We start from the raw sequence: 25794 nt of genomic DNA, 5'->3' as shown, positions 1-25794 counted from the left end.
CACAGAGTTTATCACTTCATTTGTACTGACACTTCACACAATTGCTAGCAATGTGGTAAATCAAGGTAAATCACGCTAGAAACACGGTAAATCATAGTAAATAATACTACAGACCTGCAAACTCAAAAGTGCTGAAAAAGGTGACATGTTTACAAGTAATTTGTTGTAGGGGTGTCTGGGGCATTGTCCCCATGAGACTATGTTTATGATTTTAACCAAATGAAGCATTTTGGTGCATTCTGACAAGAAACATTTTGCTTCAATACATTTATTTAAAAATAAATAAAAGAAAACATTTATTGACACAATTTGATTCAATATTAAGTTGTGGCCTATCAGGTACAGTACATCGCAAATTTCTTCAAAGAAAAAAATATCTCTCAACTAATGCTGTAAACCATAAGGAACCCCAGTTGGTACATCATTCTAATATTAAAGGTTAAAAATTATTTATTTCTAGGCTACTTTATCTTTTTAAGCTTTATCTTTCATGTCAAATTCTTACATTTGATCAAATTCAGTTTTAATAATAAGGGCTGTTATCAATCAAATTAAATAATTTACACTGCAAGATTACAACTGTAATAAATAATTTATGAGATTGATGTTTAAACAAATGTAAAAACAACGACAACAACAACAACGACGACGACGATAGCCTACTTTTAAACATGAAACTAAACCGCCAATAGGTGGCGGCAAGTGACCGTCTTAATTCATTAATAGAGTCATTCATTAAAACGATTCGTTCAAAATGATGAATCATTCAATAACAAACACCGTGCTGAGTGTTGCTTTTCTTCTGTAACTTTTTTCGTTGGTGAAATAGAACAAAAACGTCAATATTGCGTCTAAATGGTAAGTGACTACATATTAGGCTACTTGTTTATTAAACTATAAATGCAATGTAACATTTGAAATCGTGATAATATTCAGTTGAACAGATCCCTTAGTTGTGTTACTTAACTCTCAGTCTATCATATATTATAAAACAAACCTCCACATTTTGAATTTTTACCTCTGTATTCTTCCAGATAATTTACCTCAAGCGGTCTGCTTTGAAGTTCTCAGAGGAATAAGGCGCACCGAAGGAGAAGCATTTCCATTGGCTCCAGTCTGCCGGTCTTGGCCAATCACAAAAGTCGATATTGCACAGCCAATATCACTGAATATCCCACTATGTTTTATTATTATAATTACGCTACGTTTATATGGCTATTATATTGTAGACTATTGAGTGGATAAAATATAGAAATCCTTTTAATTAATATATATATATATATATATATATATATATATATATATATATATATATATATATATATATATACCCCCATCATTCAGAGGCGATGCTTCTTCACCGTTGCTTTGAAAAGTGTATTGCGAGAACTCTCTCTGAACTGCACGCGCGGCACACACACATACGTCCAGCTACAATAATGTATCATATTAATTTGAAACAGCAACCCAGAATATTTGTCACAAGCATTGATTAAAACAATGATGACAATAATCACATGAAAAAAAAAAAAAACCCGACTTAAATTCTGGACCTTTGGCAGTGAGGGGGGGTTCGTTCGAACCACCCGAACCCCCCCTGCCTACGGGCTTGTAGGACTATATTATGGCCACGAATTAAGAATTTGTTCCCCAGACTGAATTCCTGAGCCGCTCATATTACACAGCTCTGTTCTGCCCGAAGCACTCGGAGATCCCGCCACCAAGCATATGATAGGAACTTAATCTAACTAATTCGCTATAAATAAATAAAAAAACCCACACATTTGCTAATTGATTCTAACTAAAATCGCTGTTGTTAGCACTTAATATTTCTGAAGTACAGTCAAACAGCGTAGATCATTCATAAAAACGTATATAAAAGAATGCTCGTGCGCAAACGTCGCTCTGCTGTATTACAAACCAATGAAATTGAAGGTGGGCGGAGCGACACGTGTCGCCCCACCTTAATGTGTCGCCCCGCCCCATCGTCCAGCTTGAGAGCGGTCTTTGAAAACTACGTTTTTATTAAACAACCCCCCCAATTATTTTCAATAATTAGCAACCGTTTTATAGGAGCGATAAGGCACGAGAGGCTGTGCGACTAAAGAACATATTAGTACCTTTCTATATTCATAATGCAGCAGCACACTTTTTGAGTGCATTTTTTCCCCTCTTATTTCACTTTTCGTTTAACGTTACATATGTAAATTTACAAAAGCTGGTAATTCCAGCTGCTTTTTGTTCAGTTTACAAAGCAACTCACAACGGAGATGCTGGAACTAGTTAGCGCCTTGATTAATGCATCTGTGTAATTTTTAAGCGATTAGTGTCCTGCATCAATCACGAGCAGGGAAGCTATGACTGAAGTTTCCCCAGAAATCTGTCTCCCCACCCCCATTGCTCAATACTTCATTTCCCATCATGCTCTCTTAGAAGGCTTTTTTTCCCTTTCTTTTCACAGAAAGCAGTGAAATCAGAAGTTGGTTGGCTGCTTCACTGAAGCGATGGACGTGTTTTGATCTGTCGGTATTTTAAGTCACTGAGCCTCAGTAACCGGGCTGACTTGTACGCATGTGATTCACTATGCCGGCTCGAAAGAAGGAGTGCGGGATTAAACGGGCGAGCGGATCCCTGATCCACTTCAGACCGCCAGTGAGCGCGACCACCGTTCGCCGACACTCCGCCGTCGTTCCGTCGGTGCTGACGTTCGCCGTGATCGTGGCATCCGGAGGCCTGTTGCTCATGATAGAGAAGGGAATGCTGAACAGCGTGCAGACTCCGCCGCCTCGCGCCAACGGGAAGAAAGTGGAGTACCGACCGAGGAACAGCGACGCGGCTGTGGACGTGGAGTCTCAGGTAAGGCAACGTTAGTCGAATAGAGACACAGGTTCGCTAGATTGTGAATAAACTGTGACTTTTTTTGAGAAACTCATAAATATTTTGATATGTTTGCTTGAAGTCATCAGACTTTCTTTGAGTTTCGCGAGTCTGAACAGCAATGGATTTTCACGAGAACTCGGGCTTCCTACATAGAGAGCATCTGGGGAGGTCCACAATTCAGTTCAATACAGTGTCCCCAATTATTACTTGGACAATTTAGCCACACGTATTAATGTTTAAACGGCGTTGCCTTGAATAACTTTAAATCTAAAACAAAGTGATTATTTTACACAAATAATGCACAAACTCGTGTTTCAAGCGAGGCATTTAATACAAATAAGTTTGGTAGGTTTTATAGGAAACGATAAATACACTTTTAAAACGTCAAAGGAGTATGTTGATATGTTGTTTGCCCAGCTAGTGCACAACTCTGAATACCTGGACAGAAAAGATAGAACAATTTATGGGGGAAAAAATTAATAAAAAGACACTTCAAGACACTCTAGTCAATGTTAATCCTCTCATTTGGTTTGTTAAACTTCTCAACATCTTATTGTCTGCTATTACACTTTCTTTCTGTACTGTTTGTGTATTTTAAAGCGTAAAATGGGATTATTGTACTGTCCTAATATGACTCCACTGGAGGATCTATGGATTTACTTAAAGTTGGTATGTGGAAAGCATCTTTGATGGAACAGAGAAACTCCATATTTCATTCCAGAAAATATTAAACAGCTGCTTACCTTCAAGGCAAGATATGAAATATGAAACTTGGGGCCAATTCTTTCAAGTTAAGATCCCTGCTGTGCTCTTGACAGAAGAGTACAATCACATGACAGTTCAGCTACCTTCTCTGATTAGATTTTGGTGTTGCTTATAGTAACCAGGAATTATTGTAAAGTTATTACACAGTTCATATTCAGTAGGTATATATATATATTTTTTTTTTGCAAAATGACAACTGAATATGTGAAGTGAACACGCTCTTATGCCGACAAGTCTTTAGTGTATGTATTTGTATATTTTGCAATATTTGAATGTTTTCTTCTTATGTATGTATCCTGAAAATGACTGACAAATTAGTTTTAAGTGCAGTTCACATGATGTTTGGACATCCAGTGGAATGTCCAGAGAAAATGTTCTGTTGTGTTGTTAATAAAACATTTTAATGTTTCATCTGCTTTTGGGTTGATGGAGAGATGTTTATAGAAATTGTGCTAGCTAAACATTGTTTGCTATTTTTATATGTAAATATTTTTTTTGGTAGTGTACATTAGGAGAAAATTCTATTTAGAGACCTTTTTAGTAAAGTCACTTTAAGAATATTTTGGTACACCATATTTCCATTTTTACAGGTTTCTCTGAAATATTTGATTCTGATTGGTCAGTTGCACCCATGCAGGGGTCAGATTTGCAACAGTGTCCACCCACTTTCAGTGGACAGAATTTTTCCCCCATAGCAGTTTTCAAGTCTTAAAGCATTACAAGCCATCATCCAAATCAACTAATCATCAATCAATGAATTTGTTCGGACACAGTTTAACTCTTGAGTTCTTGTCATATTTTATTACCATTTTCTATAGCGATTAAACTGTGATAATGTGAGAAATGTTGAAGGTGTCTGAAATTTTGGTTTGACTGTATATCGTTCTAAAGTCATATATGCATCTTTCCCCCAGATTGTACAAGAGATCCGCAATCGCACCATAAGATCGATGTGTGGTCAGAAGAACATGCCTCACAGCGTGTGGTCTCTCAGTCCGCTGCAGAGGAAGAGTCTCCTCCAGCACATACTGGTGAACGACGAGCATCGCTTCCTCTACTGCTACATCCCCAAAGTGGCCTGTTCCAACTGGAAACGAGTGCTGAAGGTGCTGAGTGGCGCGCTAGCCAACGTGGATGTCAAAGTGAAGATGGACCATCGCGCTGATTTGGTCTTTCTTTCTGACTTTCCGCCCGAAGAGATTCGCCATCGACTACGGCATTATTTTAAATTCATGTTCGTGCGAGAGCCGATGGCACGCTTGCTTTCAGCCTATCGCAACAAGTTTGGCGAAATTGAGGCGTATCAGCGAAAATACGGTGCGGAGATCATACGCCGCTATAGAAAAGGCTACGCAAAGGATAAAAAAATAGCAGGGAACGACGTGACGTTCACCGAGTTTGTGCGTTATTTGCTCGACGAAGACCCGGAGCGAATGAACGAACACTGGATGCCCATCTACAACCTGTGCCAACCCTGCGCCATAGGATATGACTTCATAGGCTCGTACGAGAGGCTGGAGAGCGACGCCGCTTACGTGCTGGAGCGTGTCGGAGCGCCGCAACACGTACGCTTCCCTGAACGCCAAACATGGTACAAACCCGTTACCAAAGAAACGCTGCATTATTACTTATGCACTGTCCCACAGAAGTTTCTCAAAGAGCTCCTGCCCAAGTATATTTTGGACTTCTCTCTGTTCGGTTATCCTTTACCCAACACAACCACTGAATACTGCAGGCATTAACAAAGGCATTGGTTTATACCAGCTTTGTGAGACTGTCTATAATCGTTCAATATGTTAATATTTTAATACTTTAACAGTTTTTTTTTTTTTTTACCTGTACAGAATCGAAAATATATTTGAATATAAGCCTCAGTACAGTGTATTTGAGAGCTATTTAAGTTCAAACCACTATTTAAAACTGGAAATACTCGATCAGCTATTTTTATTCATGAGATGCAGTAGGGTGTCCATGTTAACGGGCATAAAATGAAGAACATTGTGCTGTGCGCAAGACTATTGTGAGAGTTTTATATTAGTAAGCACAAGCTTCCACCATTTTTTCACTTGTCATTGCAGTATTAAAGGTTCCAGTGTTTTTCTTTTTGGTTATTTGGATAATCATTACCTCTGCGGTCACCCTTATGATGTTGCTGATTAATCCTTTTACAAAATGAAGTGTGAAACCCATAGAGAGAAAATGAGTCTCTAAGTAGCATTTGAGGCTGGATCTGTATCTACTGAATTGTGTTGCGAGCGTGTTGAGTTTCATCCGAACAAAACAAATATTTCTGACCACAAACTTGAACCCTTCCCCATCTGCCACTTCCTCTGAAAAGATGAGACTCTGAGTTGAATCCCTTAAGAGATTACGAGGAATGCAGTTTCACATCCAAAAGCAGAAGTACTGTACAATGAGGAAATAAAAAAAATCTTTGAAATCCACAAGCTGGATTTCTTCGGATAATGTTTTTTCTTGGTCTGAACATAATATTTATATTAAAGAAAGCCAGTAACACAAGCATAATGGTGATTTAAATCCTACCGAAAAACGAGAAAAAGTGGGAGATGTGAAAGCTCATATGACGCCCAAAAGGTCAGTCTGGATAATACACAGGGATACCAGGAAATCAATTTAGGGGCTGTTCACATCAAGAACTACAACGATAACTACATCCATAAAGTATTAAAAATCGTTGTGTATAAGAATAGCAAAGAAGATCAACAATATTGTTGATTCACTTTTCAGAGCATTTCTAATCAGAGGTTATGATTAGATTGTGGGATGTTATGATTGGTTATCAGCCCAGCTAACAGTTTTTGGTTCTCATAACACTCTGGGAATGTTAATTTTTGTTAGAAAAATAACCAACAGAGAATATTACCAGAATGAGAAAACGTGAAGTTAGGAAATGTTCTGTGTTTGCTGAGAGGGTGTATTGGTCGTTGGGTTCTGAGTGGTTTCTAATGCATTGCCAAGCAGTTAAGGGCCGTTCACACACAACGCATTTTTCCATTTTCCATGTAAACAGCTCATTAGTGAACAGCTCATTAGTGAACAGCTCATTAGGGTGTTGTGGGTAGCTGCTTGCAAGTCAAGAGCTGAGAACTCATATATTATATATTTTTACTGGTTATTCCACTTATGGCTGAGTTTTTTTTTTTTTTGATGGCTAACAAAACAGTCGTTTGACAATAGCACACGTCAGTAAACCCCCTCATTCATGTAGCAAATAGTGTAGAATGAGTTACATACCAATGTTATACTTGCCATTGATGACCACAGCTTAGCAAGTATCACTAATTAAAATGCAAGTTAAAAAGAAACATGAGAAACATTCAAAATAAAGAGAAATGTTCAGCACAACTCAGAGTTACAGATATTACATGCTGTTAACAGCATCAAATAAAAGCTAAAAGAAAAAACAACAATTCAGGAAGGCATGCTGAATAATCATTGTACTCCAGAATATCAAAGGCATTCTTATGGATTTTTCTACTATTTTGTAAGGAAAAAAGAACAGTGACTGATTTCTCATCAGACCAAATGGAATGTCACTCTGATATCCAAACACACAAAAAAATTATTACATTAATATTAATAAGAGTACACAGTGCCAAGGGTAAATACTAAACCTGAAACAGATTATATTAAAAACTATTCATGTTTATTCATAAGTTAATTAGTCAACATAAGATCTATTATACATACATACACATATAACAGGTTGAAGTGGTAGTGTGACATTAACACAGCCCTGAGTAACATGGCCATATCAACTTCTGAAGACCTCTTTGGTCTCTTTTTGGCATTGCCAATTCATTTCACATCTCATTTCAGGCATGTTTTAGATCAATTTTACCCTTAAGTGTAACTTGTTATTAAAGGTCTGGCATGTAAGGATGATAAAATATAAAATACATCAAGTGCTACAAGCTGCCTCATTTTCCTTTCACAAATCTAAAACTATTAAGAACAATAATGACAATACAACTACTGTAAAACAATTTCTTTCAAGTTATTACAAAGTGTATAAATTAACAAAAGACACTGCTCTACATTTTGGCTTTGGTGGCATAATTTTTCCTTTGACCTTATAGATATATAAGTACTTCCCTTTTACAAGCCCAAGGAAATATCTTCTGGACTGATCTCGGAGACATTTCTGGTGCAGCACAATGTATCCTCAGAACCGACTAAACACAAGAATCTTCCACACTGTTCAGTGAAAATGGGACAGGCTGAATCATTTCCTTCACCGCTACTCCTTAAAGCTCACACTTCTAAAAAATGTAAAGTAAATGGGTTAATTTAAATCATATACGGAAGCCTGTTTCCGCCACTGAATAAAAAAATAAAAATGTAACTGCGACTTCTCGCAATTCTGACTTTTAGAATTCTGAGGTAAACTCACAATTGCAAGTTATAGTCAGAATTGCAAGTTGTAAACTTTGAGATATAAACAAGATAAAAGATAAACAATTCTGAGAAATGAAGTCAGAATTGCTAGATTTAAACTCGCAATTGTAAGAAAAGTCAGAATTTCGAGATTAACCTTGCAATTGCAAGAAAAAAAGTGTCATCTTTTATATCTCGCAATTCTGACTTTATGTCTTGCAATTGCAAGTTTATATCCTGCTATTCTGAGAAAAAAAAAAAATATATATATATATCTAAAACTATTCGACTAACTTGCAATTACAAGTTCATGAGCCAGTTGCATGAACTGTTTAGACTAGTCTTAAAAAAAATTAGTCTTTTTTTTTTCTTCAAGACTGGTCATAACTTTTGAAATTCAGTTATGAAAAGGTAGATTGGTCTTATTTGTATTGGAAAAGTAAGACTGATTACCCCTTGGCAACTGCTAGTTGGTCAAACAAGTTCTTAAGACAGTCTTAACAGGGTGGATAAGTTTATGCAACTGGCCCCATATCTCACAATTCTGTGGAAAAAAAAGTCAGAATTGCGAGTAGCCTATGCATCACACAATTCTGGGAAATAAAGTCTGAATTGCAAGATGTAAACTCACAATTGCAAGAAAAAAAAAAAAGAGTCAGAATTGTGAGATAAAGGTCGCAATTACCTTTATTTTTTATTCAGTGGCGGAAACGGCCTTCCATAAATATCATACAAGAACTGATATCTGCTGCACATAAATGATATTACACAAGCAGTTTTTAGGCAATACTCACTTTTCTGGAATTTTGTCTATGGAGTGCTCTGGTGTGCGGAGGATGGAGCGCTCAGGAGAAGCAGGCCGGGGACTGAGAGAGGTGCTGAGAGGGGAGGAGCTCCGCAGCGAAGAGAAAGATAAGCCCTGTCTGCGCATTTCCTGCACAGCTCTCTCCCTACCACAGAAAAACACAGCCACACATCAACAAACATCTGACAAAACAACATACCAAGATCACAGCAGCCACATACTCAAAAGAAAATTCAAGTTACTAAAATAGTTGTGTAATTAAAAATGAATTCTTTTACTTAATATTTGCCTCATTCATTTATATACTTTATAGAGTATTGAGCCCTTAACTTAGCATCATGCTAATCTAAAACACTTTTTTTGTTTGGATATATTGTTAATGTAGATGTAGAATGTTTCAAATGGGTCACTTACAATACATTCAATCATGGTTAGGCAGCTCACTAGGTTTTGTAATAAAGCCAAGGTCTAACCTTTCAAAGCGCTCAGTGGTTAGCTGCCTCTTGAGGACGTCCATTTCTGTCTGTAGCTGAGACACTTTTCCACGCAGCTGAGTTACCTCTCTAGCATGACCAGCCCTACAAATAAACACATTTTGAGATCTTGGAAGAAAGGGCAAAAATATTTTTATAACCAGTTTAGTATTAGTAGTATTAGTATTATCAGTATTAGTTTTAAACTGTGGGGTGAATTAAGACATCCTCATCTGATTGAGATCTGTTTGTTCCAAACGCTGCTATCAGTGATCGCCATGGCAACTGCACACTTACACTAGGCAACACTGTTGAGAAACTGCTTGTTGTTGGAGGAAAGCAACATTGAACGGACTCTTTATGCACCCTTAAAGAGGACACAGTCCTCTGTGTTTGCCAATGGCAAATGCTTCACACAGTTTTGTGTAACAGACTGCTAGGAAACAATAATAAACACACATATGAAGAGTTCATTTGTAAAAACAGAAATCTCAGTTTTTTAAAAATTTTCAAAAATCATGTTTTTTCATTGTGCATTCCAATTAATCAAACTGCAGTTGGGTTATTTTGATTAGGTTAAAAGTAACTTAAAAATACAGCTAACAAAACAATAAAAACATGATAACAATAAAAAACATGTTATCTGTTTTTGCAAATAAACTTCATATATAAATATATATATATATATAAATAAGAGAGAGAGAAAGAGAGATCCGATGTTTTAGAACTTTGTTAAAAACAACCATGTAGTTTGCTCCCCTCTAAATGACTGGGTGAGGTTTGTGTGCATCCATCCATTAGCCAATGATCCCTCCTTCCTTTCTCTCGGTGCTCTGAAGTGCATATCTAACCTCATCCCACACTTTCTACGTTACAGCCTATGTCAGTAAGGCTGAAACTACCATTTTGACCGTTTTTTAAATTTTTCTTTGATTAAACATTTCACAAAGCCAATTTTCCTGTTTTGAATTTTGACAAGTATTTTATTATTAAAAACCAAATATAAATGCATTATGCATGCTATACTGTGTGTGCAAAACAGTAAAATATAAATACTACATTATATACTGCATATAGCTTTCTGCATTATCAAAAAACATTACTACTCTAAAACAACAGGACAGTTTGTGTTACATTTAAAATTGCTTTTAACTCTTGATGATGTGTCAGTGAAAACATGCAAATTGGCAGCCTTCAATTCAGCTTTCAATAAATTAAAATAAATTTGACAGTTTTAATACTGTTTGTCAAAGCTTTTATTGTATTTTTCATCAAATAAATTTAGCTTCAGATAGCATCAAATAGTTTCAGAAACACTTCAAAAACAAACATTTACCAAGCAACTTACAAACTTTTGAAAGGTAGTGTAACAGTCTCAATAGCGTTATAAATGGGCCTTTTGCCCACTGTTTTTCCACTTACGTTTTGCTGTCAGCAAGAGTCAGGCGGTCCTTCAGCACTTTGAGCTCAGACTCTTTCTCACTGGCACTCAGGTGTGTCTGAAACTCCTTCTGTCGATTGGTTGAGAGCAGTATCTCTAGATTGCGTACTGTCAGCCGCTCGCTGGCCAGCTGCTTTTTCAGAAGCTCTGCCTCAGAGCGCACATCTTCCAGTTCACCCGTCACCTGAGGTTGACATTCAAAGGTTAGTGTTGGTTACTTGCATATTTGCTCATTTTCAAACCCTTTTTAAAGACTTAGTAGGATGACGTGTGCGTCTTACTCTTTCCAGCTCCATGCTCTTAGCCGTCAGCTGGCGAACAGTGAGCTCTTTGCTGGAGTCGAGTTTGACGCACAGTTCTCTGACAGAAGCCAGATCTTCCAACACTGAGGCTTTCTCAGCTCGAGCCGCCTGGATCTCCTCTTCCAAACGAGACATTGCCCGTGCCAGCGACGACACCTGAGCTTCATATGCTTGCAGAGCGTTCAAGTGCTGAAGGAAAACAGAGGCGATGAGGCAATGAAAAACAGCCTTTAGTGCGCTCCTCATGCCCAGAGTCACTCATACCTCCTGTATCTCTCTGTCCTGCAGTGAGACTCTCTCTCGGAGGTGTCTGCGCTCTGTGTCAGATGAGAGCAGCTCCAGTCTGATAGAGTTGTTTAGCCCCTCAGCCTGCTGCAGCTTCAGCTCTCTATCCTCCGACTCTGTGTGGATGGTCCGGAAACGCTCCAGCATGTCTCTGTTTTCCTGTTCCTATACACAACATATCTGATAAAATCGACACTTCATACTTAAAATTGGAACGGTCACAAAATGAATCTGCACTGAATTTTAACTCTGCATTTTATTTATTTATTTATTTATTTTTAAAGTTAATGTAGTATTTTCATCACCTACTTTAATTTTCCTGGGAAAAATAGTTTGAGATCAATAATTACATATTGTATGTATTATTAATGTGCATTGTCCCTGATTAAATAAATGAAATTAATGAATGAATGAATGTTTATGTCCACTCTATCGAGTCTAAGTGACCAACAGGGTGGACATTTTGGAACAACGACAGAGTGGACATTTTGAGCTTCAGCATATTAGCTTACAACAAACTGTGACTAGCTGTTTATTTAGTCTGGTTGTTGAAGAGAATTTGGTATATTTAAACTTACATATTTTGAAAATACTGTATTCTAATCACTTCTGGCATATTTTATGCCGACAGGGTGGACATGTTAAACTTAGGAAAAGCAAGTAAGCAAACTCAGACAAAGAAAATTTGTCAACTGAAAAGTCACCAACTTATTCACCTCAGCGGTTGAAATTCCTGCCACTGAGGAGACAAAAAATCTGTTGTCCTGATGTCACTAAAGGGGATGGCCTTTTCTTAAATGGGCGGCTTTCCCAACACGACAGGTTGGACAGCCATTCAAGGGACATGGACAAACTCTTCTTTTTTTATTAAATAAAAATATAATTATGACCAAATGATCAATACACTCAAATTGAGTTTAACAAAAAATTTACAAAATATTAATAGAGGACAAAAAATTTTAATTTTATGATTTGACTCTATTCTACTCTCAATCAAATTTAATGAGCAGTGCATGGGACATAGCAAAATAACACACATCCTCTTACACAAAACTAAGAAAAATCTAGAAAATGTATCTAAAGAGCCAAGTAATGCTTTTGTTATGAATATAATAACTTAGCCTAATATAACACACAAAAATCTGCAACACAAAAAAGCCAAATCTGCAACACAGGTTCCCAATAGTGTGCACTCTACTGATTTCAGATGATTAGCAAAAGTACAGCAAAACCGATTGTTGGAGAATTTCAGAGCTCATGAAAGTATAAGGTGAGGAGAAACTGACTTAAGCCCCCTTCATTGAACATACTGTAGCCTATATTTAGGCTGATGTTAAAATCACATTATTAAAATTACTTCAGACACTTTTAAGGGGTGAAGGAACAAATAAATATAAATACACAGAATGTGATATTGTCTCTTGTGCAGACAATCCCCACACATACATTATATGGCCTTCATACAGCAACAGGATCATAAGATGAGTTGCTTCATTCATCCCTTATCGACACTAGCTGTTGGGCTGAGTGAGCATGGACATGTCATTGGGGTTATGAAGTGGCGTCCTCTTTCAAAGGTTTCATCCAGTTAGTTTATATGGGCATGTATGTGTGAAAATCACTTTTAACATGTTTCAAACATGTTGTAGATGGAATTAAGAACCTAGCCAGTGTACTTTCTTAACGATGAATATATATATTTCATCCTTCCCCAAATGCATTTGTAAAAAGTATAGTATTTTACAAATGAATTTGTAGTGCACTAAGTTTGTGCTTGATGAAAGCATGAAATAACTGCATTTAGAATGTATTTTCAGTTAGTACAGACGTCAATCCATTTTTAGTATACTTATCATGAAATAAATATATTTTAAATACAATTAAGTACATTTATCTTTCACTAGAGTGAACATTGGCGTTTTTTAATAAAATTACTTATTTTTGGTGTTTTTTCCTCTCCATTTCTCACCTTGGCAGCCATCATGCTTTCTATCCGTGCCACTTCTGAGATATACGAGTGAACCCTGAGCTTCAGTTCATCCCTCTCATTCAGAGCTTCCTGCATCTCTGCGTGCACCGCCTGGAGAAAGGACCACAAGAACGTGATTATGCATGCATATGAAGTTCACTGGTCACAGATGGTCATGTGAAAAAAATTGGGTTTATTTTTACCATTTGGATGAGGTGGGAGAAGAAAAACCAAGGAAAAGAGGAGAGGTCTATTGGTGTGGATGTATGCACCTGGTTTTCTCTGGTCATAGTCGCCAGATCGTCCTGTAACCTGCGGTTCTCTCTCAGCGCGACCTCTCTGTCTCGACTGATGGCTGAGAGCTCCTCTTGTGATTGGTCCAGCTGTCTGCGCAGACTAGCAATTTCCCTCTCTCGACTGCTCAACGTCACCTTCAGCTGACTGAAATACATGACACATGAGATTCAAGGCCTTCTATTCTTCTGAGAAACATCTATGAGAAACATCTCATCATCCTAAAAACATTCATATTACTTACTCCAGGGAGTTCTCCAAGGCTGTGACTGTAAGCCGGACTTCCAAAAGAGTTTTTTCCTGTAGAGCAAAACCAACTTTATAAAGCAGTACCACAGCAATTTTCATGATTTAATGATTCCAGCTGTTTATCTTCTGTACAAATATTACAAAACATTAGGTGTTGGGAACAGGGCTGCAATAAGACATCCCCTCATACTGTGTGTCATGTATCAGCAGTACCTTCCTGTGGATCTCCTCTTGTAGCAGCACCATACTCTCAGTCTTCTGGTCCACAGCATCCTGCAGGGAGTCTTTCTCTCGGTCTAGAGAGGCTATTGTGCTCTGCAGAGCTGCAACCTCATCCTTCTTAGATGAACCGTGTCTACTCAGATCAGCTACACAAAAAACACAGCGATCAAAATCTTCTTTCTACATAAGGAAATTTACAGCTGTACAGTGAAAGGATGTCATGATACATAATTTTCAAATGTATCTCATTAACACAAAACTAATATGCTAGATGTGGATATGCTTGATTTGGTGTTGAAACATTATTATCAATATATTTACTTATTAATTTGAAACAATGGCATATTACCTTAAAGCATTTCTCAATTAGTTAGATAATACTGTAAGAGCAATGTGTTGGCTAGATAAGTAAAGATACTTCTGACAAGCCTAACACAGAGAGAGACAGATGCATGAGAGAAAACAGGAAGGAAGAGACAGAACAGCTAATAAATAGATAAAGATGTGCACTTGAGAAAATTAAAAGAGTTCAATACAAGACACTGTTCTGACACACACCGATTTTCTCTTCTAGTTTGTCGATCTGTTGGTGAGCTGCCTGCAGTTCATTGGTCTTGACAGATAATCTGTGCTGAACATCTGAGAGAGACTGCTCCATCTGCTCCTGCAGAAGCCTAAACGCACACACACACACACACACATATATGTGAAATATCAAGTAGATTTAGAATTTTGGTTACAACTGCTGGCACTTATTTAAGCACAACCAAGACAGGCAGAAATGTCTGCTACAAAAACAAACAAACACACACACACACACACACACACCTGAGTGCACAGCTCTCGGCTCTCTGCTGTGTGGCCTCTTCTACATTTTGTAGCAGCACCGCTGACCGAGCCTTCAGCTCCTTCTCAACAGCAACATGGCTCTCCTTCAGCACAGACACCCGAGCACGCAGATCAGCCCTCTCTCTTTCCAGCTACACACACAGTAATGTATCACAATATGATTTTTTTTTAAAACCTAAGAATAACCATAGGGCAAATTCATTAGTGAGCATTACTTTGCCCTACCCACAATGAGGTGCATTGCATTGCTGTCATATGTTTTTTTTTTTTTAATCCTACATCAATCTAAACATTACTGGCCCCAGAAGGTTACCCTCATAACATACAATCAAAACCTGTTTATAGCTTTTAGGTTGTTGCGAATAAGTTTTGCGTCAAATATCCAAATGGGTTTAATCCAAGTTTACTTTAACTCAGGTGCTGTTTTTCAGTGTGCCACTTGGGGGGTGGGAAATGAAAAATATGTGCAGAAAGTATTCTGCTATTAATATAATAAGTACAATACAATTTTTATGCATGAGAGCAATTCAGGTCTCATAATAAGTAAGAAAAACTTCCCACCCAGGATCAAATGATCAAAAATAGCAAATTACAAATGTATAGTTCAAAAAAGTGGCTTTTGGAAGGGATTCAGTAGCTCACAGTCATTTTTAACAACCCTACAAGTACTGTCCCCTTCCTGCAGTGCCCGTCAAGACATCTGGAATTAGCCCATAAGTATTCAGACATGACAAAACACACTGGTAATGTTTGTGAAACTATAAACGGTGCAAGCTCTGTTAGTGTAGTACCATCTCAATGGTGTTCTCCAGGTCAAGAATCCTGATCTCCTCCTGTTCTCGGTCTGTCAGAGCTGTGCTCTGTGCAACCTGCAAAGTCCGAAAGAAGATTTATCTTGGCAACTCTCCCTTTAACAAACAGCTATATCACTCAACCTACAAGTGAACTACAGTTTAGAAGTGCTGTGTGGAATTTCAAACACACAACTCTAACCACAGAAAACTGCTTGCATACACTTAGCAGCTATTTATGGTCTGCTATAAAAAAAAAAAAAAACTCAATTTGTAAACAAACACAAATGCACACGCAGGCGCGCACACACACACACACCTTAAGTCTGTCTCTAAGTGCGTCTCTCTCGGCAGTAACTCTCTGGAGTTCAGCTTCAGTCTGTTCCCTGTCATCTCTGATCCTGTGCTGGAGTTCAGAGGACTCAAGCTCCCTTTGGACACATCTCAGCTCCTCCTGAGCCTATATTTAAAACACACGCACAACTTTAAAGGAAAACAACTAGATGTGTCTTATCTTAAAGGGATACTCCACCTCTAGATGTGGCTTATTTTAAAGGGATTTCTTCTCACCTGCTGGTACTGAGAGCTGAGCTGGTCTCTCTCTGCAGTCAGTAATTTAACTCTGGTCTGGATGTCCTCCATGTGTTTCTCAAAGCCCAGCAGCACCGACTGTAGCTCATCCCTCTCCTTCAGTGCATGTGAAAGCTCTGCGTCGCCATCTCTCTAGAAATACAAAAACAGCCACTTGTTTCCCAGTGAGGTGTGATGTAATCATGTTGTTTTGGTATATTTGGTAACTACTTTCTAAAATAATTGTTTAAGCATTAAAGAGTCAATCAGTAAAATGTGCACAAAAATGCAGCCTTGTTACAAAATCAGTTATGATGTATAAAATAAAGGTAATAAGGAAATAATATGCATAAAATATATAACTATAATTTAAAAAATATATATATTTTTCATATATATTCATATATATTTCTTTTTTTATTCAATTTTCATTGGCTTTTATATTTAGAAAATTTAGCAAATCATTATTTATTTAAAACAAAAGGTATATTTGTAAATAAGAAGCTTATTACATTTCATCCAGGTGTCCTTATGTTAAAGGGACAGTTCACCCAAAAATGAAAATTCTGTCATTAATTATTCACCCTCATGTGGTTCTAAACTCGCAAGACCTTCGTTCATCTTCGAAACACAACTGAAGATATTTTTGATTAAATCTGAGAGCTTTCTGACCCTGCATAGACAGCAAGGGTACTACCACCATCAAGGCCCAGAAACGTAGTAAAGATTTCGTTAAAAAAATAGTCCATGTGACATCAGTGGTTCAACCGTAATTTAATGACGCTACGAGAATACTTTTTGTGCGCAAAGAAACAAAATAACGACTTTATTCATCAATTTGTGTTCCGAAGAAGAACGAACCACATGAGGGTGAGTAATTAATGACAGAATTTTTGCTTTTGTGTGAACTGTCCCTTCAGCAAAATTTAGAAAAACTACATACTAGCATGGTGCTGCATTATGAGTGCAGATCTTGGAAGAACGATTAAAACTGTGTAATCTGAATTTCACTCCCTGCTTAAACCACATATCTAGTTGTAATTACAGAAGTAAATGTCAGCTCCAACCTTTCCGTGCCAGCTGCCTCTTCCTCTGGGGCTCCTCCCCCTGCCTGGACTAGGGGTGGGGCTTTTGTCTGTCCTGCCCCTAAGCAGCCGGTATCGCTCCAGCTCCTGTTTGTAGTAATTCCTTTCCTCCTCTAAACTTTTCACAAAGCCATCCAGACGGGATGGAGACTGCTCCTTGCCACACATCCCATGCCTTGCACGCATCCGCTCCAATTCTAGAATCATCTCCTTATCTGAAACAAGCACAGTACCAAAATCAGGTGAATGACAAACCACATATGCAAACACCGCACACACACACACCACTCCACCTGCAAATAAAACATAGAGCAGTGTTACATCTCACCAGCCTGCGTCATTGCTTCTACTTTATCCTGAAGTCTCTTTTTGTCTGCTTCCAGAAAGTGTATCAGGCCCTCCATCTTGTCATTCTGTTCTTGAAGATCAAGCAGCTGATCCCTCAGACGGTCTTTCACGTGATCTCCCTCTGCCATATCCTGCAACAAAAATTATTATTATTTTTTTTCACTGAATCTCACCCAAATCACAGTTATAATAATGCATTGGGTGGCGCTGTGGACATAACCTGATGAGTGGCGATGGTATATGTTTCAAATTATTTATTGGTCATTATGATTTTTTTTTTTTTTTTTGGCGATTTTGCCTTTTACTTCATAGGACAGTAGTAGACAGGAAACGAAGTTGGAGAGAGAGAGAGGGGGGGGGGGGGACGGGATCAGGAAAGGTCCGCAAGCCGGGACTCGAACACAGGACACCCGAGGCGCAGCGGTGCTACATGTTGATACGCTGCCCCCAAGGCTATCGGCACCGACATGATTTTTAATTGGTCGTTTTTTTCTTCTTTAATTAATAAATACAGTTTATTATGTTGTATTATCTTTGATTTTTCATTGTATTATTGCATTCTGTGAAATGAAATGCCTAGTTTCTGATTTTTTTTTTTTATAAATGTTATTTACAATGCATAGCTTTAATTTATAACTTAATTTTCACATAAACATGGAGACATTTTTATTTGTGTGTTAAGATTATTCACCTGCAAAATTACTCGAAATTCCCATTCCTAAATACCACTATTCAAGCACTCTAAAGGCCAGTAATAAAGAGTGAGATATCTGGAACAGCTACATGAAGAAGTACTTCCTTATAGTCAGGAATCTTTTAATAGATGTTGTAAAGTATTTACCCAAAGATGGTAAACAAAAACATAAGCTTTATATCCAGAAGCTATACTGAACTATCCATGTCATGTCAGGCCACACAGAATAAATGTGCTGTTCTGAACCAGATGGTTAATTTAACAGCTCACTTCACATGCTGCTGTGTGGACCCATGCACATACCCGTCTTAACGTAGCGATGACCTCCTCCAGGTTCTCAAGCTCCCTCTGTTGACGCTGAATCTCTTTCTAGAGATAGAAACAGGGCTAGTGTAAGTATCGCTGCATAAAGCTAAATATTTAAGTACTTAAAATATTAAACACACTGAGACCAAAAATTAGCATTATAATCATTAGTTTACCAAGTATTAAATAGCAATAAACATTAAAATATACGAGTATTAAAATTATTTCAAAATGTATGATTCTCTGCATATAAAATGCCATCTAATATTACTGAAATGCACTTGTCTATGTGACTGCCCTAGGCTCTTTAAGCAATACAATTTTAAGCAATAAAAAGGCAAAAAAATGCTTAAATCACTTATATACAGCAACGTTAATCCAGTATTATTCATTTTATATAATTAGACTTCACACAACTACAGTGTGTTAATCCATCCAGTTTAATTCCAGTTTACACCTTCAGAGAAGAACTGAGGCTTAATTTATTTCTTTAAAAAGTTGATCACAAGCATAGACCCCACTGATTCACCTTGGCCTCTTGCAGCTCCATGTCAGCAGTCTCTAGAACCATCTCTTTGTCTTTCTCTAGCTGCTGGGCGAGCTGGTCTATCTCAGTGAGCTCCTGACACAGCTCTTGATTTCGAGCACTCAGATCAGCCACCTCACTGGACACGGTCTTCTTCCTCTGCTGCAGTCCGTCAATTCTCTGTTCCAGGGATCTGTTGGTCTCCTGCAGATACTCTATCTGAGAGAGGAAATGATTTGTTATTATAGGGTTATTACAGGGTTAGCATCTACCTGGAGATAAACACCTATAAACGCATAAAGTCAGTCAGATAATCTACCAGATGAAGTAAATGCAATTATTAGAGGAATATCCATTTACCTGCAGGTTCAGATGAGCAATAAGTTTTTCATTACTGATGTTTTGAGCCTCCAGAGAGATGATATCATTTGGTCGACCACCATCCAGAGCTCGATTCAGACGCTCAATCTCTTTATCTCGCTCTTCCACCTGTACACACAGCATGACAAAAATTTCTAAGGGTGCATGTTATGAATAAAGGCATTAACACAGTTAAAATGTAATAAACAACTGAGACAGTATTATTTTAGTAATAACTTTGACAGTTCTGAATACCCATACATGTGGTCTCCTGAAGGATGTTGCAAAAAGAGTATTAAACAAGTCTAAGGAGGGCTCTTATTTCCACTTTAACAACTATAATCATGCTCTCATTCTCACCAGACAATGAGGTAGCAGCTCATGTAAAACAATTTGTTTCCTGAAATATTAAAATAGCACCTCAGAATAAGCAATCAAACTATATAAATAATTAAATTAGATAAGTTTAAGTGTGTGCATGCTTACCTGAGTGTTTAGATGTTTGATTCCTGCCTGCGCTCTCTCCATGTCAAGCTTCAGCTGTGCCACTTCTTTCTGAAGCTCCTGAATCCTAGCACAAAGAGTCATAATTGTTTTATTATTATAAAAGCTGTAAAAGTTATTTAAATAATTTTATTTATTTATTTATATTTATAAACACTGTTTTTATAATAACAAAATTATTACAGGCCTTATATTAAGTTTAAAATGTTTACTATATGTTACAACTGGGCTAAATTTGTAAAACAAATGTGCAACAGATTAAATATTTAAATGTCACAAAATAATATATATATATTATATATATTTACATTGCAAAATTTATTTAGATTTTTATATTTATAGCATTTATTATAATAATGTGTTAGAATCTGTGCTATCAAAATTAATGCAGTAACTCATGCAAATTAATTAAATGTTTAAATATTGCTTTTTTTCTTTTCTTTCCTTAAGAAACACTTAATGTCTGCCCTTCAAATGCATTAATTACAAAACAATTGATTTATCATGATTCTGTTTTGTTTCCTTCCCCACACCTGTCATCAGCCACCTGAAGAAGGTCAGCGATGTAAGGATCATCTGGTTGTGCCACAGATGAAGGGAAGGGGCCACTGGAGGGTGGGAGGAGTTCATCTATCTGCATCCGCTGACGTCTAAAAGGGATTGATCGTTTCTTCCCTCCTAATTAAATTAGTCATTGATCATAAATTGCTAAACTGTAACATAAACAGACACAGATGAATATCATAGCTGCAATGTTAAATAAAATGTACCAACCTGGTGTCTGAACAACAGCTTGCATGTTCTTCTCCTGGAGCTGTAGGATACGCTCTGTCTTAGCTTTGCTGTCCTGCTCAAGAGACCGGACTTTGTGCACATACTGATTATTGAGGAATTTCAGATCTGAGGTTTCATGGTCCAGTTTCCTGATGAACGCTTTCAGCTCTGTTAATGGAAAAAATATTATTATAACCATTCCCTTTAGGTCAAATTTGTTTGCAACAGGATTTGAGGCATTAAACTGAACGCATACCCCTGCTGATCCGATCCTTCTCCTCTCTCAGTTTCAACAGCCCAAGGTGCAGTTCATTGTTTTCTTTGACTAGCCGGGCATTTTCAGCTTTATATGGCTCCAGAACAGCATCGACATTTCGACTTTCTTTTTCCGTCTTTCCTGCAGCAAGCTTGGCATTTCTGAGACTCTCTGTGGTGTGGACAAGGTCACTGAGATATAAATGAAAACAGAATGATTATGCTCCAATGAAATCATGTTTCACATCTTAAATACATTAATAAAATGTATGTCATGTTTCATTTTTATTATTTCCATAAGCTAGATAAAATGAACACACATGTTCAGCCATTTTGGAACTGTTATGATGAACATTTTCTTGCCCCATTAGGCCAGTGTTGCAATGTCACAATCTAATAATCATGTATGTGTGTTTTTATTCCACCAAAAAATGTAAATATTCGGTTTTGTGTGATAGTTTTGTGAATTGTTATTTACAAATGACTTAAAAGCATAATTGACATACAAACCCGATTCCAAAAAAGTTGGGACACTGTACAAATTGTGAATAAAAACAGAATGCAATGATGTGGAAGTTTCAAATTTCAATATTTTATTCAGAATACAACATAGATGACATATCAAATGTTTAAACTGAGAAAATGTATCATTTTAAGGGAAAAATAAGTTGATTTTAAATTTCATGGCATCAACACATCTCAAAAAAGCTGGGACAAGGCCATGTTTACCACTGTGTGGCATCCCCTCTTCTTTTTATAACAGTCTGCAAACGTCTAGGGACTGAGGAGACAAGTTGCTCAAGTTTAGGAATAGGAATGTTGTCCCATTCTTGTCTAATACAGGCTTCTAGTTGCTCAACTGTCTTAGGTCTTCTTTGTCGCATCTTCCTCTTTATGATGCGCCAAATGTTTTCTATGGGTGAAAGATCTGGACTGCAGGCTGGCCATTTCAGTACCCGGATCCTTCTTCTACGCAGCCATGATGTTGTAATTGATGCAGTATGTGGTCTGGCATTGTCATGTTGGAAAATGCAAGGTCTGCCCTGAAAGAGACGACGTCTGGATGGGAGCATATGTTGTTCTAGAACTTGGATATACCTTTCAGCATTGATGGTGCCTTTCCAGATGTGTAACCTGCCCATGCCACACGCACTCATGCAACATTTTGATTCGTCTGACCACAGAACAGTTTTCCACAGTCCATTTTAAATGAGCCTTGGCCCAGAGAAAACGCCTGCGCTTCTGGATCATGTTTAGATATGGCTTCTTTTTTGACCTACAGATTTTTAGCCAGCAACGGTGAATGGCACGGTGGATTGTGTTCACCGACAATGTTTTCTGGAAGTATTCCTGAGCCCATGTTGCGATTTCCATTACAGTAGCATTCCTGTATGTGATGTAGTGCCGTCTAAGGGCCCGAAGATCACGGGCATCCAGTATGGTTTTCCGGCCTTGACCCTTACGCACAGAGATTGTTCCAGATTCTCTGAATCTTTGGATGATATTATGCACTGTAGATGATGATAACTTCAAACTCTTTGCAATTTTTCTCTGAGAAACTCCTTTCTGATATTGCTCCACTATTTTTCACCGCAGCATTGGGGGAATTGGTGATCCTCTTCCCATCTTGACTTCTGAGAGACACTGCCACTCTGAGAGGCTCTTTTTATACCCAATCATGTTACCAATTGACCTAATAAGTTGCAAATTGGTCCTCCAGCTGTTCCTTATATGTACATTTAACTTTTCCGGCCTCTTATTGCTACCTGTCCCAACTTTTTTGGAATGTGTAGCTCTCATGAAATCCAAAATGAGCCAATATTTGGCATGACATTTCAAAATGTCTCACTTTCAACTTTTGATTTGTTATCTATATTCTATCGTGAATAAAATATAAGTTTATGAGATTTGTAAATTATTGCATTCCTTTTTTATTCACAATTTGTACAGTGTCCCAACTTTTTTGGAATCGGGTTTGTATATATATATATATATATATTAGGGGTGTCAACGTTAACGCATGTGATTAATAAAAAAATTAACACGTTAATATTTTTTTAACGCAAATTAACCGTTTAATAAGGTTTGACCCCAACTTCTTCCCGTCATCGCAGCGCAGAAGGTTATCTATCATTGTGTGATGAGGGTACAGCACCAGTGTTGCCAGGGCAGCGGCACAAGTGGGCTATTTTGAAAATACAGTCGCGGGAAAAAATTACAGAGCCGTGGGTTGTGGTTTTTTGTGCTACTTTTATAATGTACCGCGGCCGCCGAAAGTGTATATAGACAAATTAAAATAGACCCTTTTACTAATGTGTATTATACTTGGAATGTATCCCTGGCAACTTAAGAACGGAGAGACGGTTGTAACATCACAAACAATGTGAGTTTAAGCCGGAGCAGCAGAAATAAACATGACAACAGCCACTATAGATTATATAAGATAATAAACACACGATTAAGATAGGATATTTGTATATGATTTTCTTGAGATGATTGTGTACATCTGAAATGCTAATTTGTGCAGCGATATAAAAGGCTATAAATAGCATATTTTAACAACAGTAAACGACCAAATTCCACATGTGATCGCAAAAGGAAGTTATTACAAACACTCGATGGTGGTTTGAAGTGAGTTCTGAGTAAAAGTGTACTATTAATCTCATAAATTGACTTATGAAGCATGATGCTAATATTATCTCTAATGCAGCTGCAGAACAGGTCCAATTCTTCTTCATAATGCATTTTGTCATAATACTTCATGTAAGGTCGCAAGAAATGTTTTGTTGTATTTATTTAGAAATACTTTTTAGTTGATAGTAGTTGATAATAGTTGGGTAAATGTATATTGGGATTGAAGCAATGTGGCTTGGTAAACGTTGTATTGCCAGTATAAAGGCTGATAATGGCTGAATAAAAACAAAAGAATAATAAGGATTATGTCTCATACCTGGCGGAAGTGTGAAAGGTTCTGTTTCCTTAAACTAGTTTGTCATGCATTTCTTTTTCAACACATTTACAGGTAAATCCTAGTATTTTAAAATTGCGATTAATCATGATTAATCACATTCCATGACTGTGATTAACGCGATTAAATTTTTTAATCGATTGACAGCACTAATATATTTACTTTATTTTTTCAAACAGATAAAAAGGTAATGATTTTCTGTGCCAGGGAAAATAAAAGCAGGGCAAGAGAATCTAAACTAGTGACCCAGATGACTAAAATCTTTATTGGTGTATAGTTCAGCATGAATAATAACACTGCATATTCACCTGAAGAGTTTCTCGACCAGTGGCAGGCTCTCAATGGCTAGTGGCTGTCTGTAGCCCAGCTGATCCAAACGCTTCCGCAGATTGATAAACTTCCGCTCGGCGCTGGTCGTCATTGTCATTCAACACAAATACACGCTCCACTCTACATACACACAGAGCACTAGTTAGTTTTATATCTTTATTTTATACTGTAAACATTTATTAAACAGACTTTAAGGAGATCCGTCGCTTGTGTTCCAAAATCTAGTGAGCTGCCAAACTGGGGAGTGTTTCTCAGAAGCTACTATGGTCGCAAGTTTCGTCGATACCAACAGAGTTCAACAGAACATGCAACCATAGATGCTTTTGGGAAACAAACCCCTAGACAGCACTTTTGGACGGCACTGTGAATGTTTGATAACTGTCTAACGTTAGGTAGGTTAAGTTACGTTAGGCAGTTCACTTTCAAAACACGACCATAAAGCTACAATAATTAATTTAATATTACAAACATACACAATTTTCACAAAACATACTTACTCTGACGCCTGTTGTTGTTTACGTAAACTGTCGATTTGTCTTCGGAGGGCAGTTTGCTGCATTAGCCTCAGTCTTCATTCTGCAGTATTCATAACACTAACATTAGCAGCGTCTCTGGCCCACGGAAATAAAGCTTCTCTCCTCAGGGGGAATACGACAATTAACCCTCAAAGTCTGCTTGCTGTTCGTTGTTTGGGTGCTTCTCCTCGGTGCTTTCATAGTGTGAAACTGTTTTGAGGTTAGCTAAGCATCAGTCTACTGCAGATATCCTCCCCTCCCCACGGTGAACGGTCTTCCGGTGGCGGTAAAGCTGTTTGAAAATGGCGCCGAGGAGAAGGAGAGACCAGTCCTGCTCATTCCCATCATTGAAACTGCGCCATCTGGTGGAGACTGCGTGAAACGACAGATACAAGTGGTTACAAATACTGTGTGTGACCCTGGACCACAAAACCAGTCACAAGTAGCACAGGTATATTTGTATCAATAGCCAATATAATACCTGTAGTTTGGTACAGCTGTTTTTATTACAGTATTCTAATTTTTATAGCAGACTACTAATATAAATTGCATATGAATATCAGTTGGCAGTCACTGTCCAATAATATGAATTAGTAAGTTGATATTTGATAGTTGTTGATAGTAAGTTGATAGTTTTATTATCAACGGCACAGAGAAACAATTTAATTGGATTCACTTTGAGAACGATTTTTTTTTCCAGCTGATGAACGATAAAAACACTGACAGCCAATCAGAATGCACGCATTTTAAACTCAAGCATTTAAAGTGACAGACGACAAAGTGCGGCACAGGCTTATAATAAACATAATGTTGTCGTTCGTTGGTATTTTTTATTT

At 37.6% G+C, this 25794-nt stretch overlaps 2 protein-coding genes across 4 annotated transcripts; one reads left to right on the top strand and one right to left on the bottom strand.

Moving 5' to 3' along the window:
* Positions 1–1993: 1993 nt before the first annotated feature.
* chst14 (carbohydrate (N-acetylgalactosamine 4-0) sulfotransferase 14) lies at positions 1994–6566 on the top strand. The gene is made up of 2 exons (XM_058756225.1): positions 1994–2856; positions 4560–6566. The coding sequence occupies exons 1-2, from the start codon at positions 2584–2586 to the stop codon at positions 5385–5387; spliced, it is 1101 nt and encodes a 366-aa protein (XP_058612208.1). The 5' UTR covers positions 1994–2583; the 3' UTR covers positions 5388–6566.
* Positions 6567–7333: 767 nt separating this feature from the next.
* cep135 (centrosomal protein 135) lies at positions 7334–25313 on the bottom strand. 3 transcript variants are annotated; one of them, XM_058756203.1, is made up of 26 exons: positions 24941–25310; positions 24422–24563; positions 21147–21337; positions 20891–21058; positions 20650–20794; positions 20099–20183; positions 19613–19741; positions 19256–19471; positions 18724–18789; positions 17707–17857; positions 17361–17593; positions 16294–16446; positions 16043–16183; positions 15724–15801; positions 14912–15063; positions 14642–14757; positions 14075–14229; positions 13857–13912; positions 13591–13759; positions 13319–13429; positions 11329–11514; positions 11044–11253; positions 10744–10946; positions 9322–9426; positions 8838–8993; positions 7334–7928 (listed from the first exon to the last, which is right to left on the bottom strand). In XM_058756203.1, exons 2-26 carry the CDS (start codon positions 24538–24540, stop codon positions 7907–7909), a joined length of 3516 nt encoding a protein of 1171 aa, XP_058612186.1. In that variant the 5' UTR covers positions 24541–24563; positions 24941–25310; the 3' UTR covers positions 7334–7906. The 3 variants fall into 3 exon arrangements, 2 of the variants coding, with proteins under 2 accessions (XP_058612186.1, XP_058612187.1); XR_009267619.1 differs by lacking the exon at positions 7334–7928 and adding an exon at positions 9619–9757 and having other exon boundaries at positions 8976–8993; positions 24941–25313; XM_058756204.1 differs by lacking the exon at positions 7334–7928 and having other exon boundaries at positions 8834–8993; positions 24941–25311.
* Between the last annotated feature and the right edge of the window lie 481 nt (positions 25314–25794).

The sequence above is a fragment of the Onychostoma macrolepis genome, chromosome 20 (genome assembly GCF_012432095.1).
Source record: "Onychostoma macrolepis isolate SWU-2019 chromosome 20, ASM1243209v1, whole genome shotgun sequence".
Classification (NCBI taxonomy): Eukaryota; Metazoa; Chordata; class Actinopteri; order Cypriniformes; family Cyprinidae; genus Onychostoma; species Onychostoma macrolepis.
The sequence above is the reverse complement of the archived record's forward strand: the minus strand, read 5'-3'. Positions and strand labels throughout refer to the sequence as shown.